Below are 17,802 nucleotides of genomic sequence, written 5' to 3'. Positions count from 1 at the left end.
CCTTAGAGAGGGTGCAAAAGATGTCCGTAGGATGGTGCCCGGATCAGAGAGTATTTGCAATGAGAACTTGGAATAACTGGGATTTTAAAAACACAAACACAAGGAAGTCTGCAGATGCTGGAAATTCAAGCAACACACATCAAAGTTGCTGCCTGGCCTGCTGCGTTCACCAGCAACTTTGATGTGAATAACTGGGATTGTTTTGTCTGGTGCATCAGAGGCCAAGTAGCAATCTGATTGATGTATATAAAATTATGAGAGCCATACACTGCGAAGATAGCCGAAGACAAAACAGAATATGTATACTAAGAACTGGAGCAAAACGTGGAAAGGTGCTGGAGGGACTCAGTGGGTTAAAGCAGTATCCCAAGGCCTTTCATCCAGACTGATAGGCAGAGTCTTTTCTCCCCATGGTGGAAATACCATGTCACTGTAAGATGAGAGGAGGAAAGTTTAAAGGAGAGTTATGTGGGAACTTGAACTTTGAAATGCTTGGATGATACTCCCAGTGGAGGTGGTGGGACCAGACATGATAGCAATGTTTCAGTGTTACATGAGCAGGCAGGGAACGGAGGGGTAAAGACTGCATGAAAGATGTGTAGTTGTTAGAAAGACATGACTGTCAGTACAAATACAGGAGGGCTGAAGCATCTGTTGTTGTCTTGTGTTGTCTACGTTCACTGCAATATTTTGTTGTTTTGCTTTTATGACCTTGTTCATCTGCTACACACATCTACTGATTTTAGGTGCAAGGGATGAACCAGCACCAAGGAAGAACAGCTTGCCTTGTTTAAGGTTGTTAAGGTTCCTCAATAAAAGAATAATTCGCATGGGTTTGAATACAAGCTGACCTACAGATTTACAATTTCAAAAAAAGAATAAGCGCTGACTCTCGTAAAGCATTTTGTGATGTTTCTCTGTAAGCTCTATACGTACTGTCAAATAACTCCGCTTTCTTTTTTCCATTAGGTAGTAACTTTGCCGCTCACTTTGGCATTGATCTAAATATGTTTCAGATGTCACTTTTGAATTTGCTTTTATCACACTTTTAGTCAGTACAACAGCTTAATTTGCAAGAAATATTTCCTCATATTGCTTCTTATTCATTTGCCAATCATATTAACCTTGTATTATTTGGTCACTGACGTGTCTCCCACTTAAAAAGTTATTTATTCTATCAAATTCATTCACAATTTTAGCATCACAATATAATCCCTTTGGTTCTAACAATGGAAATTGCAGCCTCATTCTGTTCCCACAATCCTGGATCGAAACAAGACACTCGTCTGCACCCTTTCCAATGCCTCAAATCTTTTTTAACACATGGAACTCAGTAATAAACAAGATTATGCATCTGTGTTCTGTCCATGGCCTTCATTATAGGGTTGGCATAAGCTCCTTGTTACCATCCATTGATAAGGCAAAAAATCACATATATTTTAATCAGCCATAATAAATACCCAAAACATGAAAAATTGTACCATTTAGTTCATTTTGCTTCCCTTCATTCCTCTGACAAAAATCCAGGAGTTATTACATTTGCTCATTTCGAAGCATCTGCAAAATTTGAAATTATTCCATAAGCTCTCAAGTTTTTTTTTAATTTTTTAATTGCTTTCTGAATCCAACCATTGTTGTCAAGGCCAACATTTTTGCCCATCTCTAACTGTCCTTGCAGAGGTGATGTGAGCCCCCTTCTTGAAATGCTGCAGTCTGTCCGGTGAGGGTATTCTCATAGTGCGGTGACTAGGGAATTAAAAAATTTAGATCCCATGACATTGAAAGCTCCGGCAATATGTTTCCACATCAAAATGGTGCTTTATATATTAAATCCTTGGGAACAAAGGTGCAAGACTTCCTCAAATTGAAAACAAACTCTTTCCTCTATTTCTTAGTTAATCTGGTATCCATTCAGTCAGTGTTCCTCTTAGTCTACGACCTTTAATTAAGCTGAGTAATTGGTCATAAATGTTGTTTAAAATTGAGAATTTGGCCAGTTGGAATATTTTGTAAAATGTGAAGGAACTGTTTCCACTTGCCTTCAATATATAGTGGTTTGTATACACTTGCAGCAGCAGCTATTTCCAATTACGTTACGTTCCGGTTTTGTGTCACCTAATGCTGAACTTCGTATCACATAAAAAGCCAAAAAATAAATTGAAATACTATTGTGTAGATTGTATCTGAATGACAAAATATGCATGCTTGCAGAGAATGAGGCCATCTGAGTGAACACATCTGCAATAAGTGTCATGCCTCAAAAATCCTTCTAGCTCAGAATTATTGACAACATTCTGACTCAGAACAAACAGTACAAAGTAACAAGAATCCTGAATAAGATGAAGAGCCAAACCACAGAGAGAGAGACAGACGGAGACAGAGACAGAGACAGAGACAGAGCGGTAAAATAGGGTCAGACACTATTTTCAGCAAACTTTTTCTTATCTTTCTCAAAACAAGCATATCTTTTCCTCAACGTACTCTGAGTTTGATAAAAATAGGGCCTTGTATGGTGGCAATATAGACCATAAGATAAAGGAGCAGAATGAGGCTATTTGGCCCATTGAGTCTGCTCTGCCATTCTATCACAGTTGGTGTATTATCCCTCTGAACTCCATTATTCTGATTTCTCCCTGTGACCTTTGATGTCCTTACTAATCAAAAACCTATCAAACTCTGCTTTAAATATACCCAAATGACTTGGCCTCCACAGCCATATGTGGCAATGAATTCCACAGTTTTACCACCATCTCTAATGAAATTCTTTATCTCTGTTCCAAGGGAACATCTTGTATTTTGAAGCTGTGCCCTCTTGGCCTAGACTCCCTCTCCATTGGAAACATTCTCTCCACATCCACCCTATCTGGACCTTCAATATTCAATAGATTTCAGTGAGATCACCCCTCATTCTTCTAAACTCCAGTGAGTCAGCCTCATATTAACCATGGGATCATTCTTGTGAATCTCATCTGGACACTCTCTAATGCCAGCACATCTTTTCTTAGAGAAGGGCACAAAACTGCTCACAATACTCCAAGTGTGATCTGACCAATGCATTATATAGCCTCAGTGTTACATTCTTGCTTAATATTCTAGTTCTCTCAAAATGAATGCTAACATTGCTTTTGCCTTCCTTATTGGTGACCTAACATCCAAAGAAACCTTTAGGAATCCTGCATGAGGAATCCCAAGTCCCTTTTGTACCTCCAATTTCTGAATTTGCTCTTTATTTCGAAAATATTCTCCACTTTATTCCTTCGACTGAAGTGCATGACCATATACTTCCCTATATCATATTCCTTTTGCAGACTACCTTTTGTCCCACCTATATTTGCATTAAAGAATGATATTTTATAACTATAGAATGAACATTTGAAGCATTTGGTCAATCCACCTTTAATAATAGGTTTTAATAATATCTAAATAATAGAATTGAAAAACATTCATAGAAAATTCTGTTTTGAAGTTCAAAGTAAATTTTATTATCAAAGTACAGATTTGTCACCATACACAACCGTGAGATTCATTTTTCTTGAGGGCATATTCTACAAACTTATAGAATAGTAACCATAACAGGATTAATGAGAGATCAATCAGAGTGCAGAAGACAACAAACTATGCAAATACAAATGTGAATAAATAGCAATAATTAATGAGAACATGAGATAATGAGATAAAGAGTTCTTAAAGTGGGATCATTGGTTGTGGGAATATTTTATGATGGGACAAATTAGTGTAGTTAACCCCTTTTATTCAAGAGCCTGATGGTTCTGGGGTAGTAACTGTTCTTGAACCTGGTGGTGTGAGTCCTGAGGCTCTTGTACCTTCTACTTGATGGCAGGAGTGAGAAGAGAGCAGGAACTGGGTAGTGGAGATCTCTGATGATGGATGCTGCTTTCCTACAACAGCGCTTCATGTAGGTGTGCTCAGTGATCGGAAGGGTTTGACCCATGATGTACTGAGTGGAATTCAATAACTTTTGTAGGATTTTCCTTTCAAAGGTGTTGGTGTTTCCTTGCCAGGCTTTGGTGCAGTTTGCCGATATACTCTCCACTACACATTTATAGAAGCTTGTGTTTCCTTGTTTTGCAACATAAAAGACTGTTTTTTGGCCCGTTAAAGCTCTATATCCTCATCTTCTTCGCTATTCTTCTCACCCACACACACTAGGGGTAATTTACTGTAACCAATAAACCCAACAAGTTCTTTCATTATTCTCAGAGATCTACACATGTGTGATTAACCATACATATTATCATTTTAGGGATGCATTCTCTTTTGCCAAAAGATTTTCTCTATTTTGAGGTGAAATTAAAAATAGCAGCATCTGATTAATGTAATTTTACATCTTTGACACCAAGCATAAGTTTCGCTTGCAGTCTTTGATATCTGGTGGCAGTTTTCTTAAAGTAAAATTAATTAAGTGAATATTTCTAACTTACATATGCAGTTCTAAATGATCATTTACCAGAAGCTTACCATCAGGAAGGGGGTAGAGAGGCCTCAGGGCCCACACCACCAGGTTCAGGAACAGTTATCACTCCTCAGCCATTTGGTTCTTGAACCTGTGGGAATAACTTCACTTACCCCAACACTGAACTGTTCCCACAAAGCTATGTACTCACTTTCAAGGTTTCTTCATCATGTGCTCTTGATATTTATTGCTTATTTATTTATTTATTTATCTATCTATCTATAAGTTTGTTTTTTATTTTTTGTATTTGAACAGTTTGTTGTCTTTTGCACATTGGTTGTTTGTCCATGTTATTGTGTATCATTTTTCATTGATTCTTTTGTGTTTCTTTGTACTTACTGCAAATGCTTGCAAGAAAATGAATCTCGGTGGCATATAGTGATAGCTATGCACTGGATAATAAATCTTTGAACATGTACGTTCTAAGTATAAATTTCACTTGCAATCCTTGTTAGATGCAGACTGTTACTTTAAAGTGAAATTTATTAAATTAATATTTCAAATTTGTATATTCATTTCTAAATTATCACTTACCAGCACCTCGTAAGAGGCCACTTGGAAGAAAGAGGCGCCCTATTGTTCCTTGAATCCCTGCTCCTGGAACTCCTGTTAAATCAAAGGGATTTTTAAAAAAATACTTCAAACTTAATTCGCAAAATCTCTTGAGTTTATAAACCTTATCTTTTGTTTTGTTGTTGCTGTTGCTGCCTGCATTGTTCTAGTAAACACTGTGGGCATGCATTTTGGTGTGGAGAGACTTGTGGGCTGCCCCCAGCACATCCTTGGGTGTGTTGGTTGTTGACATAAATGACATATTTCACTCTATATTTTGATGTACATATGATAAATAAATTCGAATCTGACAATAGGAATAATAATTATTTTCCCTCTTATTAATTGAATTTTGTTCAGCTTCATATCACTTCATTATAAAATCTCACAGTGAAGGTGTTTCTCTTAACTGGGAGTAAATAGAGACCTGCATAGGCAGCAGTCAGAGCACATCAACACACAAACAGCCCACTTGTCTGCCACATCAATACAAATGGCAAATGCTTATTTTATTTCAATACATCAGCAACAAACAGAAACAGAATTAATGCAAGGGAAAGGAAACATTCTCAAGGCTGTGCAATTACATGAGCTCACAGAAGATAGTGGGCTAAATCATTCTGATCAAATTAAATCCCAGACTTCCACACACGCGTAATGAACCATGGTAGCTTGTCCCATCGGTGGAAGAGTTTGAACATGGAATCAGAGCATTCTCAGCCCCAAGGGACCATCCAAAGAGAAATGGAGACCTCACGCTACACTCAAGTTAACCCGAATTTCATACATTTCTCCACATTGTGCTTTCAATGTGTTCTTCTTGCCATTCTGTGTCGGTTTGGGTACTTGCATATCTGCATGAATGCAAATCTTTTCCAGCTTTCACCATCTGGACAATATGTTTTGGTGCACTCCATGGCATGTTTCCAACATCACTGTTTTGTGCAAACTGACATTAGAGTTCTCTCTGTGCCGGTTTGCAACTGTAAAAGTGAATGTTGCAATGTGGTTGTGCAACTGTTTGTATGTTAAGAATGACGTACAAAATTGAGAGACCTAATTTTAAAGCTCCTTTACTTCAGTCATAAAACTAACTTCATGGTTTGATACAATTAAAAATATAGACAAACAAAAAATTAAGCAAGAGCAAAATAACTTACAAGTAGTGATGTAACTACCACTTTGCTTCCTGAATGTGTGCCTTACAAAACCCCAGTGAAATCAAAGGGGCTTTGTACTGTGTGCCGGGTATATCACTAACAGATTTCTTCTTGCGAATCCTGTCAGTAAGCTCCAGGCATCCATATTTCATTATATGTGTATGGAAGTCTGGGATTTAATTTGATCACTATGATTTGGCCAACTGTCTTCTGTGACCTAATGTGATTGGACAGTGTTGAGAATGTATTTCTTTTTCCCTAGCATTAATACTGTTTGTGCTTGTTGCCATTAGAAAAAAAATACAAGGATTTACATTGTGTGTTGATATATTAGGTCAATCATAGATAATGAGTTTCTGTGCACTAGGAAGCTGAAGATAGCTGGACTGTGCATATTTATATTCTCATCCTTCTGCAGATGCACAGTATAGAGCATCCTAACATATTACATCACTGAAAGGTATGGAAACTACACTGTGGTGGACACGAAGGCTCTAGAACAGGTAGTCAAAACTGCCCAATGCATCATCAGCCCCAACCTACACACCATCAACGACATATATAGGGAAAGATGCCAGAAAAGGACCAGCAACAATATGGAAGATCCCATCATCCTGCTCATGGTCTATTTGTCCCACTCTCATCAGCGAGGAGACTCAGAGTATACATACTAGCACCACCAGACTCAAAAACAGTTATCATGCCCCAGCAGAAGGGAAGGGGGCCAAAACTGCTCACATTACTCTGTGGTGGTCTGACCAATGCCCTATAAAGCCTCAGCATAATATCCTTACTCTTATCGTCTAGTCTTCTTGAAATAAGTGCTAACATTGCATTTGCCTTCCTTATCAGCAACACAATCTTGCACACGGACTCCCAAGACCCTTTGCACAGATTTTTGAATTTTCTCCCCATTTAGAAAATAGTCCACACCTTTATTCCTTCTACCAAAGTGTATGACCCTATACTTTCCTATGCTGTATTCCATCTGCCACTTTTGTCCTTTCTCCAAATCTATCTAAGTCCTTCAGCAGACTTCCAGCTTCCTCGAAACTATATGACCCTACAACAATCTTTGTATCGTTCATAAACTTGGCCACAAAGCCATCAGTTTCATCACCTAACTCATTGATGTATTACTTGAAAAGAAGAGGTCACAACACAGACACCTGAGGAACACCACTAGTCACTGGCAGCCAATCAGAAAAGGCTCTCTTATATTTGACTCTTTGTATCCTGTCAGTCAGTCTTCTATCTATGCTAGTATATTTCCTGTAATACCACGGACTCTCATCTTATTAAGCAGCCTCATGTGTGGCATCTTGTCAAAGATTTTCTGAAAATCCAATGAAACATCCACTGGCTCTCCCTTGTCCATCCTGCCTGTTATTTTCTCAAATAATTCCTACAGATTTATCAGGTAAGATTTCTCCATAAGGAAACCATGCTGACTTTGGCTTGTTTTATCATGTGCCTCCAAGTACCCCGAAACCTCATCCTTAATAATGGACTCCAACATCTTCCCAGCCACTGGAGTCAGGCTAACTGGCCTATAATTTCACTTCTTCTGCCTCCCTCCCTTCTTAAAGAGTGGAGTGATATTTGCAATTTTTCCATCCTCTGGAACCATTCCAAAATCTAGGGATTCTTTTTTTTTATATAATTTTTATTGAGTTTTCAAAGTGATACATGAGAAAATAATATCTACCCTCCCCCCTCCCCTTAACCCTCCCCCCCGGTATATACTCCTACCTAAAGAGAAAAGAAAAAAAGAAAAAAAGAAAAAAAAAATGAACCGCCTGAATATTGGAAGGTTTGCACATGCTCCATGGGATAAAAATAAATTTAATATATATTTGTTACTTTCCCCCAAGGAACCAAGATCTTCATCATCGGAGCTATAAATAAGGGCTCCAAATATTCAAAAATGTTTCATATTTATCTCTTAAAATCTAAAACATTACTTAGCTTCTCAACTCTCATAGTTTCCTAGGGAATCTCTTTGAACTTCGCCATGTTGCTATGTGTTTCCCTCCCAATCATCCAGGCAAAAAGAAAAAAAAGATAAGATACAAAAAAAGAAAAAACAAAATACCCCCCCCACTAATGTTGTGAATGAAAAGATACACAACACTACCCCCCTCCATTGTGCGGGTCGTGGCTATTGCCATGCTTGCACACATGAATAATGTAGCGATTGGTCAGTGTTTCTTCCAGCTCCCCCGTAACAAAAAATTGTGTGTGTGTATATATATATATATATAAATTAATCTCATTATTCCCAGCTAATATTCCTCAAATTTTAACCTTTCTTCCCTTCCCTCATATAATTAATAATATATTTATATATTCATCCACCTAAAAATCCAACAGGCCTAATCCTTGATCCAGTCTTCATCTTCAATCCATCTCGCTCCCCTAGGTTTGTTCTTGTATCTGGTGAATATTCAAAGAATCTCGCACACACTCCTCCGCTTTCCGGTAATCGTCAAAAAATCTTTTTTCTCCACCAGGCAAAAAAATCTTCAAGGTTGCGGGATAACGCAATATAAATTGATAACCATGATCCCATAGGGCTTTTTTTCACTGGATTAAACTTCTTCCTTCTCTTCAGAAGTTCATAACTTATGTCAGGGTAGAAAAAAATTTTCTTCCCTTCTATCATCAGTGGCCCTTTTCTCTTCTTGGCAGTTTGGGCAGCTGCCTGTAGAATCCTTTCTTTGTCTTGAAATCTTAAGAATTTTATTAAAATTGATCGTGGATATTGGTCATCTTGTGGTTTTGGTCTTAGAGCTCTAGGTACCCGCTCAATTTCAATTGATCGGTCTTCCTCTTTCATTTGCAAGGTTTTCGGGATCCATCTTTGAAAAAATTCTATTGGATTATCTCCCTCTATACCTTCTTTAAGACCAATAATTTTAATGTTATTACATCTACTAAAATTTTCCAACAAGTCCACTTTCTCCAAGAGTCGATTTCTTTCCGTGTTCCAGACAAATACATCATTTTCTGTTTTTTCCACTCTATCGTTAATGTGCTCCATTGTTCTTTCCACCTTCTGAAGTTTCTTATCCATTTTATCCTCTTTTCATAGCTTTATCATAGCACATCTTCACGTCTCTAAGCTCTGTGCTTAATTTTCTTAGTTCAGCCGTTAATTGCAATAAAGCCTCTCTTATGTCTCCGTCGTTTCCTTTACTTCCAGTCTCTTCCAGTTCTTCCTCCTCCTAATCTAGGGATTCTTGAAATTCCATTATTAATGCCTCTACAATCCTTTCAGAACCCTGGGATGTAGTTCATTTGGTCCAGGTGACTTAACTATCTTCAGACCTTTTAGTTTCCCCAAGCATCTTCTCCTTTGTAATAGCAGCTACACTCAATTTTGACCCCTGACACTCTCGAATTTCTGGCATACAGTTAGTGCCTTCCACAGTGAAGACTGGTGCAAAATACTTGAGTTCATCCAGTATTTCTTTGACAACCATTACTTCCTCTCGTGTCATTTTCCAGAGGTCTGATATCCAGTCTTTTACACTTTACCTATCTGAATAAACTTTTAGTATCTTCTTATTTTATTGGCTAGCTTCGCTTCATATTTCAGCATTTCTCTCCTTATGACTTTTTTCGTTGCCTTCTGTTAGTTTTTAACAGCTTCCCAATTATCTAACTTCCCACAAGTTTTTGCTATATTATATACCCTCTGTTTTGCTTTTATGCTGTCTTTGACTTCCCTTGTCACAGACGGTTGGCTCATCCTCCTTTTAGAATACTTCTTCATCTTTGGGATGTATCTATCCTGCACCTTCTGAATTGCTGTAGAAATTCTAACCATTGCTGTCCTGCTATCATCCCTGCTAGTGTCCCCTTCCAATCAACTTTGGCCAGCTCCTCGCTCATGCTTCTGTAAATCTCTTTACTGCACTGTATTACTCCATCTGAGTTGAGCTTCTCTGTCTCAAACTCCAGGGCGAATCCTATCGTACTATGATCACTATCTCATAAGGGCTCCTTTACCTTAAGCTCCATAATCATATTTGGTTCATTGCACAACATCCAATCCAGAATTACCTTTCCCCTAGTGGGCTCAATCATAAGCTGCTCTAGAAAGCCATCCTGTAGGCAATCTACAAATTCACTCTTTGATGTCCAGTACCAACCTAATTTTCCCAATCTACGGTACATACATACTGAAATTCTCCCATGACCCTCATAACATTGCCTTTTTTACATGCTTTTTCTATCTCACATCCTGGCTACTGTACATAAATCCCATCAAGGTCTTCTTACCCTTGTAGTTCCTTAACTCAACCCACAAGGATTCTATATCTTCCGATTCTATGCCACCTCTTTCTAAGGATTTGATTTCATTTTTTACCAACAGACCAACCCCACACACCCTGCTTACCAGCCTGTAACAAAGTGTATCCTTGGATGATAAGCTCCCAACTGTGATCTTCTTTCACCCATGACTCAGTGATGCCCACAACATCATACCTGCCAATCTCAAAGTGTACTACATGATCATCTACCTTATTCCATATGCTGTGTGCATTCAAATATAACACCTTTGCTCCTGTATTCATCACCCGTTTCAATTTTGCCTCCATGTTATATTTCAACTCCTCCCACTGACTGCAGTTTTGCCCTATTATTTACATGTCCCTCCTCAGTCTCACTACATACTGCACTTACTTGTATACCAACAGCCCCATCTTCAGCCCTATCACTACAGTTCATATCCCCCTACAAAATTAGTTTAAACCCCCCCAACAACGCTAGCAAATCTGCCTGCAAAGGATATTGATCCTCCTTGGGTTCAGGTGTAAACTGTCCTTTTTATTCAGGTCACACCTTCCCCTGAAGAGATCCCAATGACCCAGAAATCTGAAGCCCTGCCCCCTGCACCAATTCCATAGGCATGTATTCACCTGCCACATCATCCTATTCTTAGCCTCATTGGCATGTGGCACAGGCAGCAATCCAGAGATTCCTCACATGGAGGTCCTACTTTTCAGCTTTCTACCTAACTCGCTAGAATCTCTCTTCAGGACCTCCTCTCTTTTCCTACCCGTGTGTTTGGTACCAATATATACCACGACTTCAGGCTGTTCACTCTCCTCCTTTAGAATGCTGTGGACTTGATCCAAGACATCCTGAGCCTGGCACCTGAGAGGCAAAATACCACTGGGGTGTCCTTTTCAAGTCCACAGAGTCTCCTGTCTTCTCCTCCGACTATGGAATATCCTGTCACTACTGCTCTCCTCTTCTCCTCTCTTCCCTTCTGAGATAAAGAGCCAGACTGATTTTACTGATGAGGATAGTGTTTTATAATAAAAACTAAAATTTAAAAAGCTATCTATTAATTAACAAAATAGCAACAAAACTGTCCAACACATGAATAATGCTTTGCTGACAGTTTTGTTTTCTTTCTAACTCATACAATCCATATAACAATTACAGCACGGAAACAGTCCATCTCGGCCCTTCTAGTCCGTGCCGAACTCTTACCCTATCCTAGTCCCACCGACCTGCACTCAGCCCATAACCCACCATTCCTTTCCTGTCCATGTATCTATCCAATTTAACTTTAAATGACAACATTGAACCTGCCTCAACCACTTCTGCTGGAAGCTCGTTCCACACAGCTACCACTCTCTGAGTAAAGAAGTTCCCCCTCATGTTACCCCTAAACTTCTGTCCTATAACTCTCAACCCATGTCCTCTTGTTGAATCTTCCCCGCTCTCAATGGAAAAAGTCTAACCACGTCAACTCTATCAATCCCCCTTTTAATTTTAAACACCTCTAACAAGTCCCCCCTCAACCTTCTACGCTCCAAAGAATAAAGACCTAACTTGTTCAACCTTTCTCTGTAACTTAGGAGATGAAACCCAGGCAACATTTTAGTAAACCTCCTCTGTACTCTCTCAATTTTATTGACATCTTTCCTATAATTAGGTGACCAGAACTGTACAAAATACTCCAGATTTGGCCTTATCAATGCCTTATACAAATTCAACATTACATCCCAACTCCTATACTCAATGCTCTGATTAATAAAGCCCAGCAAACCAAAAGCTTTCTTCACCAACCTATCCACAAGAGATTCCATCTTCAGGGAACTATGCACCATTATTCCTAGAACCCTCTGTTCTACAGCATTCTTTAATGCCCTACCATTTACCATGTATGTCCTATTTTGATTAGTTCTACCAAAATGTAGCACCTCACATTTTTCTGCATGAAACTCCATCTGCTATCTTTCCGCCCACTCTTCTAACTGTTCTAAATCTCTCTGCAAGTTTTGAAAACCTACCTCATCATCCACAACACCACCAATCTTAGTATCATCTGCATACTTACTAATCCAATTTACCACCCCATCATCCAGATCATTAATATTTATTACAAACAACATTGGACCTAGTACAGATCCCTGAGGCACACCGCTACACACCGTCCTCCAATCTGACACACAGTTATCCACCGCTACTCTCTGGCGTCTCCCATCTAGCCACTGCTGAATCCATTTTACTACTTCCATATTAATGCCTAATGATTGAACTTTCTTAACTAACTTTCCATGTGGAACCTTGTCAAAGGTCTTACTGAAGTCCACATAGACAACATCCACCGTTTTACCCTCGTCAAATTTCTTAGTAACCTCACCAAAAAATTCAATAAGATTTGTCAAACATGACCTTCCACGCACAAATCCATGTTGACTGTTCCTAATCAGACCCTGTCTATCCAGATAATTATATATACCATCACTAAGAATACTTTCCATCAATTTACCCACCACTGATGTCAAACTCACAGGCCGATAATTGCCAGGTTTACTCTTAGAACCCTTTTTAAACAATGGAACCACATGAGCAATACGCCAATCCTTTGGCACCATCCCCGTTTCTAATGACATTAGAAATATTTCTGTCAGAGCCCCTGCTATTTCTACACTAACTTCCCTCAAGGTCCAAGGGAATATCTTGTCCGGACCCAGAGACTTACCCATTTTTATATTCCTTAAAAGAGCCAGTACTTCCTCTTCTATAATTGTCATACTTTCCATAACTACCCTACTTGTTTCCTTTACCTTACACAATTCAATATCCTTCTCCTTAGTGAATACCGAAGAAAAGAAATTGTTCAAAATCTCCCCCATCTTTTTTGGCTCTGCACATAGCCATCCACTTCGATTCTCCAAGGGACCAATTTTATCCCTCACTATCCTTTTGCCACTAACATAACTGTAGAAACCCTTTGGATTTATTTTCACCTTACTTGCCAAAGCAGCCTCGTATCTTCTTTTAGCTTTTCTAATTTCTTTCTTAAGATTCTTTTCACATTCTTTATATTCCTTGAGTACCTCATTGACTCCAAGCTGCCTATATTTATTGAAGATCCCTCTCTTTTTCTGAACCAAGTTTCTAATATCTCTTGAAAACCATGGCTCTCTCAAACTTTTAACCTTTCCTTTCAACCTAACAGGAACATAAAGATTCTGAACCCTCAAAATTTCACCTTTAAATGACCTCCATTTCTCTGTTACATCCTTCCCATAAAACAAATTTTCCCAATCCACTCCTTCTAAATCCTTTCACATCTCCTCAAAGTTAGCCTTTCTCCAATCAAAAATCTCAATCCAAGGTCCAGTCCTATCCTTCTCCATAATTACACTGAAACTAATTGTATTGTGATCACTGGACCCGAAGTGCTCCCCAACAAATACCTCTGTCACCTCCCCTGTCTCATTCCCTAACAGGAGATCCAACACTGCCCCTTCTCTAGTTGGTACCTCTATGTATTGCTGCAAAAAAACTATCTTGCATACATTTTACAAACTCCAAACCATCCAGCCCTTTTACAGAATAGACTTCCCAGTCCATGTGTGGAAAATTAAAATCTCCCACAATCACAACCTTGTGCTTACTACAAATATCTGATATCTCCTTACAAATTTGCTCCTTCAGTTCTCTGTCCCCATTAAGTGATCTATAATACACCCCTATAAGCATCATAACACCTTTTCTATTCCTCAATTCCACCCAAATAGCCTCCCTAGACGAGTCCACTAATCTATCCTGCCAGAGCACCGCTGTTATATTTTCTCTGACAAGCAATGCAACACCTCCCCCTCTTGCCCCTCCTATTCTATCACACCTGAAGCAACGAAATCCTGGAATATTTAGTTGCCAATCACACCCCTCCTGCAACCACATTTCACTAATAGCTACAACATCATATTTCCAGGTATCAATCCATTCTCTAAGCTCATCCACCTTTCTTACAATGCTCCTAGCATTAAAATAGATGCATTTAAGAAACTCTCCACCTCCTACTCTCTGTTTATCCTTAATTGAGCAAACAACTTTATCTTTTTCTTCCTTTTCCCCTACATCAATCTCCCCTCTCCTAGTCTCCTTAATTTGATTCCCTCCCCCCAACCATTCTAGTTTAAAGTCACCTCAGTAGCCCTCGCAAATCTCCCCGCCAGGATATTGGTTCCCCTAGGATTCAAGTGCAACCTGTCCCCTTTGTACAGGTCATGCCTGCGCCAATAGTGGTCCCAATGATCCAAAAACCCGAATCCCTGACCCTTGCTCCAATCTCCCAGCCATGCATTTATCCTACATCCCATTGCATTCCTACTCTCACTGTTGTGTAGCACAGGCAGTAATCCCGAGATTACTACCTTTGACGTCCTTTTTCTCAACTCCCTTCCTAACTCCCTATATTCTCCTTTCAGGACCTATCCCCTTTTCCAACCTATGTCATTGGTACCTATATGTACCACGACCTCTGGCTCCTCTCCCTCCCACTTCAGGATCTCTTGGACGCGATCAGAAACATCCCGGTCCCTGGCACCAGGGAGGCAAACTACCATCCGGGTCTCCTGACTTCGTCCAGAGAATCGTCTATCTGACCCCCAAACTATTGAGTCCCCTATTACTATTGCCCTCCTCTTCCATTCCCTATCCTTCCGAGCTACAGGGTTGGACTCTGTGCCGGAGGCACGGCCACTGTTGCTTCCCCCAGGTATGCTGTCCCCCCCAACAGTACTCAAACAGGAGTACTTATTGTCAAGGGGCACAGCCACAGGGGTACTTTCTAATACCTGATTCTTCCCCTTCCCAACCTTGACCCACTGGTCTGCCTCCCGTGGCCCTGGTGTGACCACCTGCCTGTAACTTCTCTCTATCAACTCCTCACTCTCCCTGACCAGACGAAGGTCATCGAGCTGCAGCTCCAGTTCCCTAACGCGGTCCCTTAGGAGCTGCAGCTCGGCGCACCTGGTGCAGATGTGGACGTCCGGGAGGCTTGGAGACTCCACTACCTCCCACATCCGACACCGAGAACAACAAGCTGCCCTCACACTCATACTTCCCCCTCTTCAAATAACAGTGAAAAAAAAAATAACCAAACCCTCTTCGCCTCGCCCGTTTCCGCCTAAGCCCGTTTCACTCATAAACATAATTTTAGCCAGTACAAGATTGACATACAGGAAAACAAAAACAAATACATTAATATTTACAAGTTATGCTGATGCACTTTTCTTTCATACTAAATTAAACTTAGCCATCTCCCTTTCTCCCATGTTGTTCAAGATTGGATGTGTTAAGATGTACTAAACATAGCAGCCAGCTTGTAGACAGCAAACTTCTATGCAGCAGTCTGATAACCAGCAGATAAACTTTCTCAATCACAAATACTGACCAGATCACTGGAAGCAATTCTGTTGCAAAAAGTAGAATGAGTCCTTTATGTCACTTCACAGTGCAGACAGAATCTTGGGCCAACATTTCATACAAACTGCAACGCATTGAGCAGATGATTACCTCCTCAGTCCTTCACTGGAGATGATTGTTCGACCTTTTGTGCTCAAATCCCTGGACTCCCATCCGGTAGGTGCTACAGGAGCCTCCGCTCCCGCACCAGCAGGCACAGGAAGAGCTCCTTCCCTGAGGCTGTGACCCTGCTGAACCTCTCATCACAGTGTTAAGCAGTATTGTATCTGTATTGTACTATCTCAGTACTTTTATATTTGTGTGCTGTAGCACTTCTTTATTCGCAGTTATTTTGTAAATAACGCTATTCTTTGCATTTCTGGTCAGATGCTAAATGCATCTCATTGGCTTTGTATCTGTACTCGGCACGACGACAGTAAAGTTGAATCTAATCTAATCTAATCATTTAATTTATAAGTGACATTGCAGCATCAGAGGCACCGGTCAGAGGAGTGCACTAGATATTCCTTAGCACAGAGATAAGGAAATTATAGTAGAAACAGGAGTTCTTCAGAAATAGGATGCCCCTTTCTCATAGTGGATAACATAATTGTTTCAAGTTGAAGAGTGGAGAATGCGCACCAAAGTCATTTTGGGACCATTTTAACCCCATTGTTTATGCAGTAGACAGAGAAGACAGATAATTGGTGTTGATGTTGCACCATCCCTTACTATAATGGAAATGACTGAAAGATGGGTCAGGAAATTTCTGAGTGCACTGTGCAGTTGAATAAGCACAGCTTCACAGGCATGCTGAAATCTGTATAGGCTGGCTCAGTTGTAAATTGCTGGTAAGCACTTTGAACAACCGAACCAAAACAAGACATGCTAACTGATCTTTCTGCAACAAAATTCTATGTTAAATAGTTACTTTGTGGATGTCGCATGAAGAAACTGCTGGAGACAGCAAAGGAGGCTATCTAATACTATGGGACATGGATCAACAGGGAAGCTGTGCATAGCAGTGGTAGATGGAATTTAATCTGGACAGCAATGATGTAATGCTCTTTGGGAGGTCAAATTCTGGTAGGAAATGTAGAATAAATGGCAAGGACTTTAGCAGCAATGATATATCAATAGACTAGGCCATACACATCTAGGATTCCCTGAAAATGGCAACACAGGTGAATTGGGTATTGACAAATGAAAAAGGCAATTGGTACTTTTGCCTTCATAAGTTGAGGCACTGAGTATAAGAGTTGGGATGTCATGTTGCAGTTTACAAAATTGGTTAGACCCACCCCCACAATCTTTGAATATTATGCACTGTCCTGGTCAATACAATACAGGAAAAACCTGGTGGCAATAGAAAGTGCAGAAGAGATTCACCTGATTGTTGCCTGGAATGTGACACCTGTCATTACAAGGAGAGATCAAGTAGGAAGTTTGTTTTACTTATAAACTTCAGAGGCATAGATGAGACAGAAAGTCAGAATTTTTTTTTTACCGGCACTAGAACTAGAGAGCATGGGTTTAAAATGAGAGAGAAGAAATTTAAAGGAGATCTGAGGGAGAAGTTTTTCCTCATAGAGGGTAGTGAGTACAGTATCTGGAACAAGCTTGCAGACAAAGTGGAGGAGAAGGATAATGTTTCACAGATGTTTAGGCAGGCACTTAGATAGGAAGGGCAAAGAGGGGATGGACCCCAAGTGTACAACTAGGAAAAGTGAATGTCAACGTCACAGTAAGACTAGATGACGTGAGCCAAGAGGTCTGCTTCTGAGCTGCGGTTTTCTATGATTGAAAAATACAGAACTGTAAAAAAAAAGGAAGATAGTGATTTTTTAAACCCTATGTGTAAGGTGATTGTTGAGGGGAATGCGACATTAT

At 39.8% G+C, this 17,802-nt stretch overlaps 1 protein-coding gene across 14 annotated transcripts in view; it reads right to left on the bottom strand.

Annotated features, from left to right (window-relative positions):
• LOC134336752 (elastin-like) overlaps window positions 1-17,802 on the bottom strand; it is a 243,913-nt gene that overhangs the window by 194,722 nt on the left and 31,389 nt on the right. For all 14 annotated transcript variants that reach the window (XM_063031179.1, XM_063031178.1, XM_063031187.1 and 11 more), the window contains exon 2: window positions 5,009-5,080. In XM_063031179.1, coding sequence (XP_062887249.1) covers window positions 5,009-5,080 — 72 coding nt within the window. The remainder of the gene's footprint in view (window positions 1-5,008; window positions 5,081-17,802) is intronic.

Source organism: Mobula hypostoma, chromosome 23 (assembly GCF_963921235.1).
Source record: "Mobula hypostoma chromosome 23, sMobHyp1.1, whole genome shotgun sequence".
In the NCBI taxonomy this organism is placed as follows: domain Eukaryota; kingdom Metazoa; phylum Chordata; class Chondrichthyes; order Myliobatiformes; family Myliobatidae; genus Mobula; species Mobula hypostoma.
This window is presented reverse-complemented; position numbering and strand designations above follow the sequence as displayed.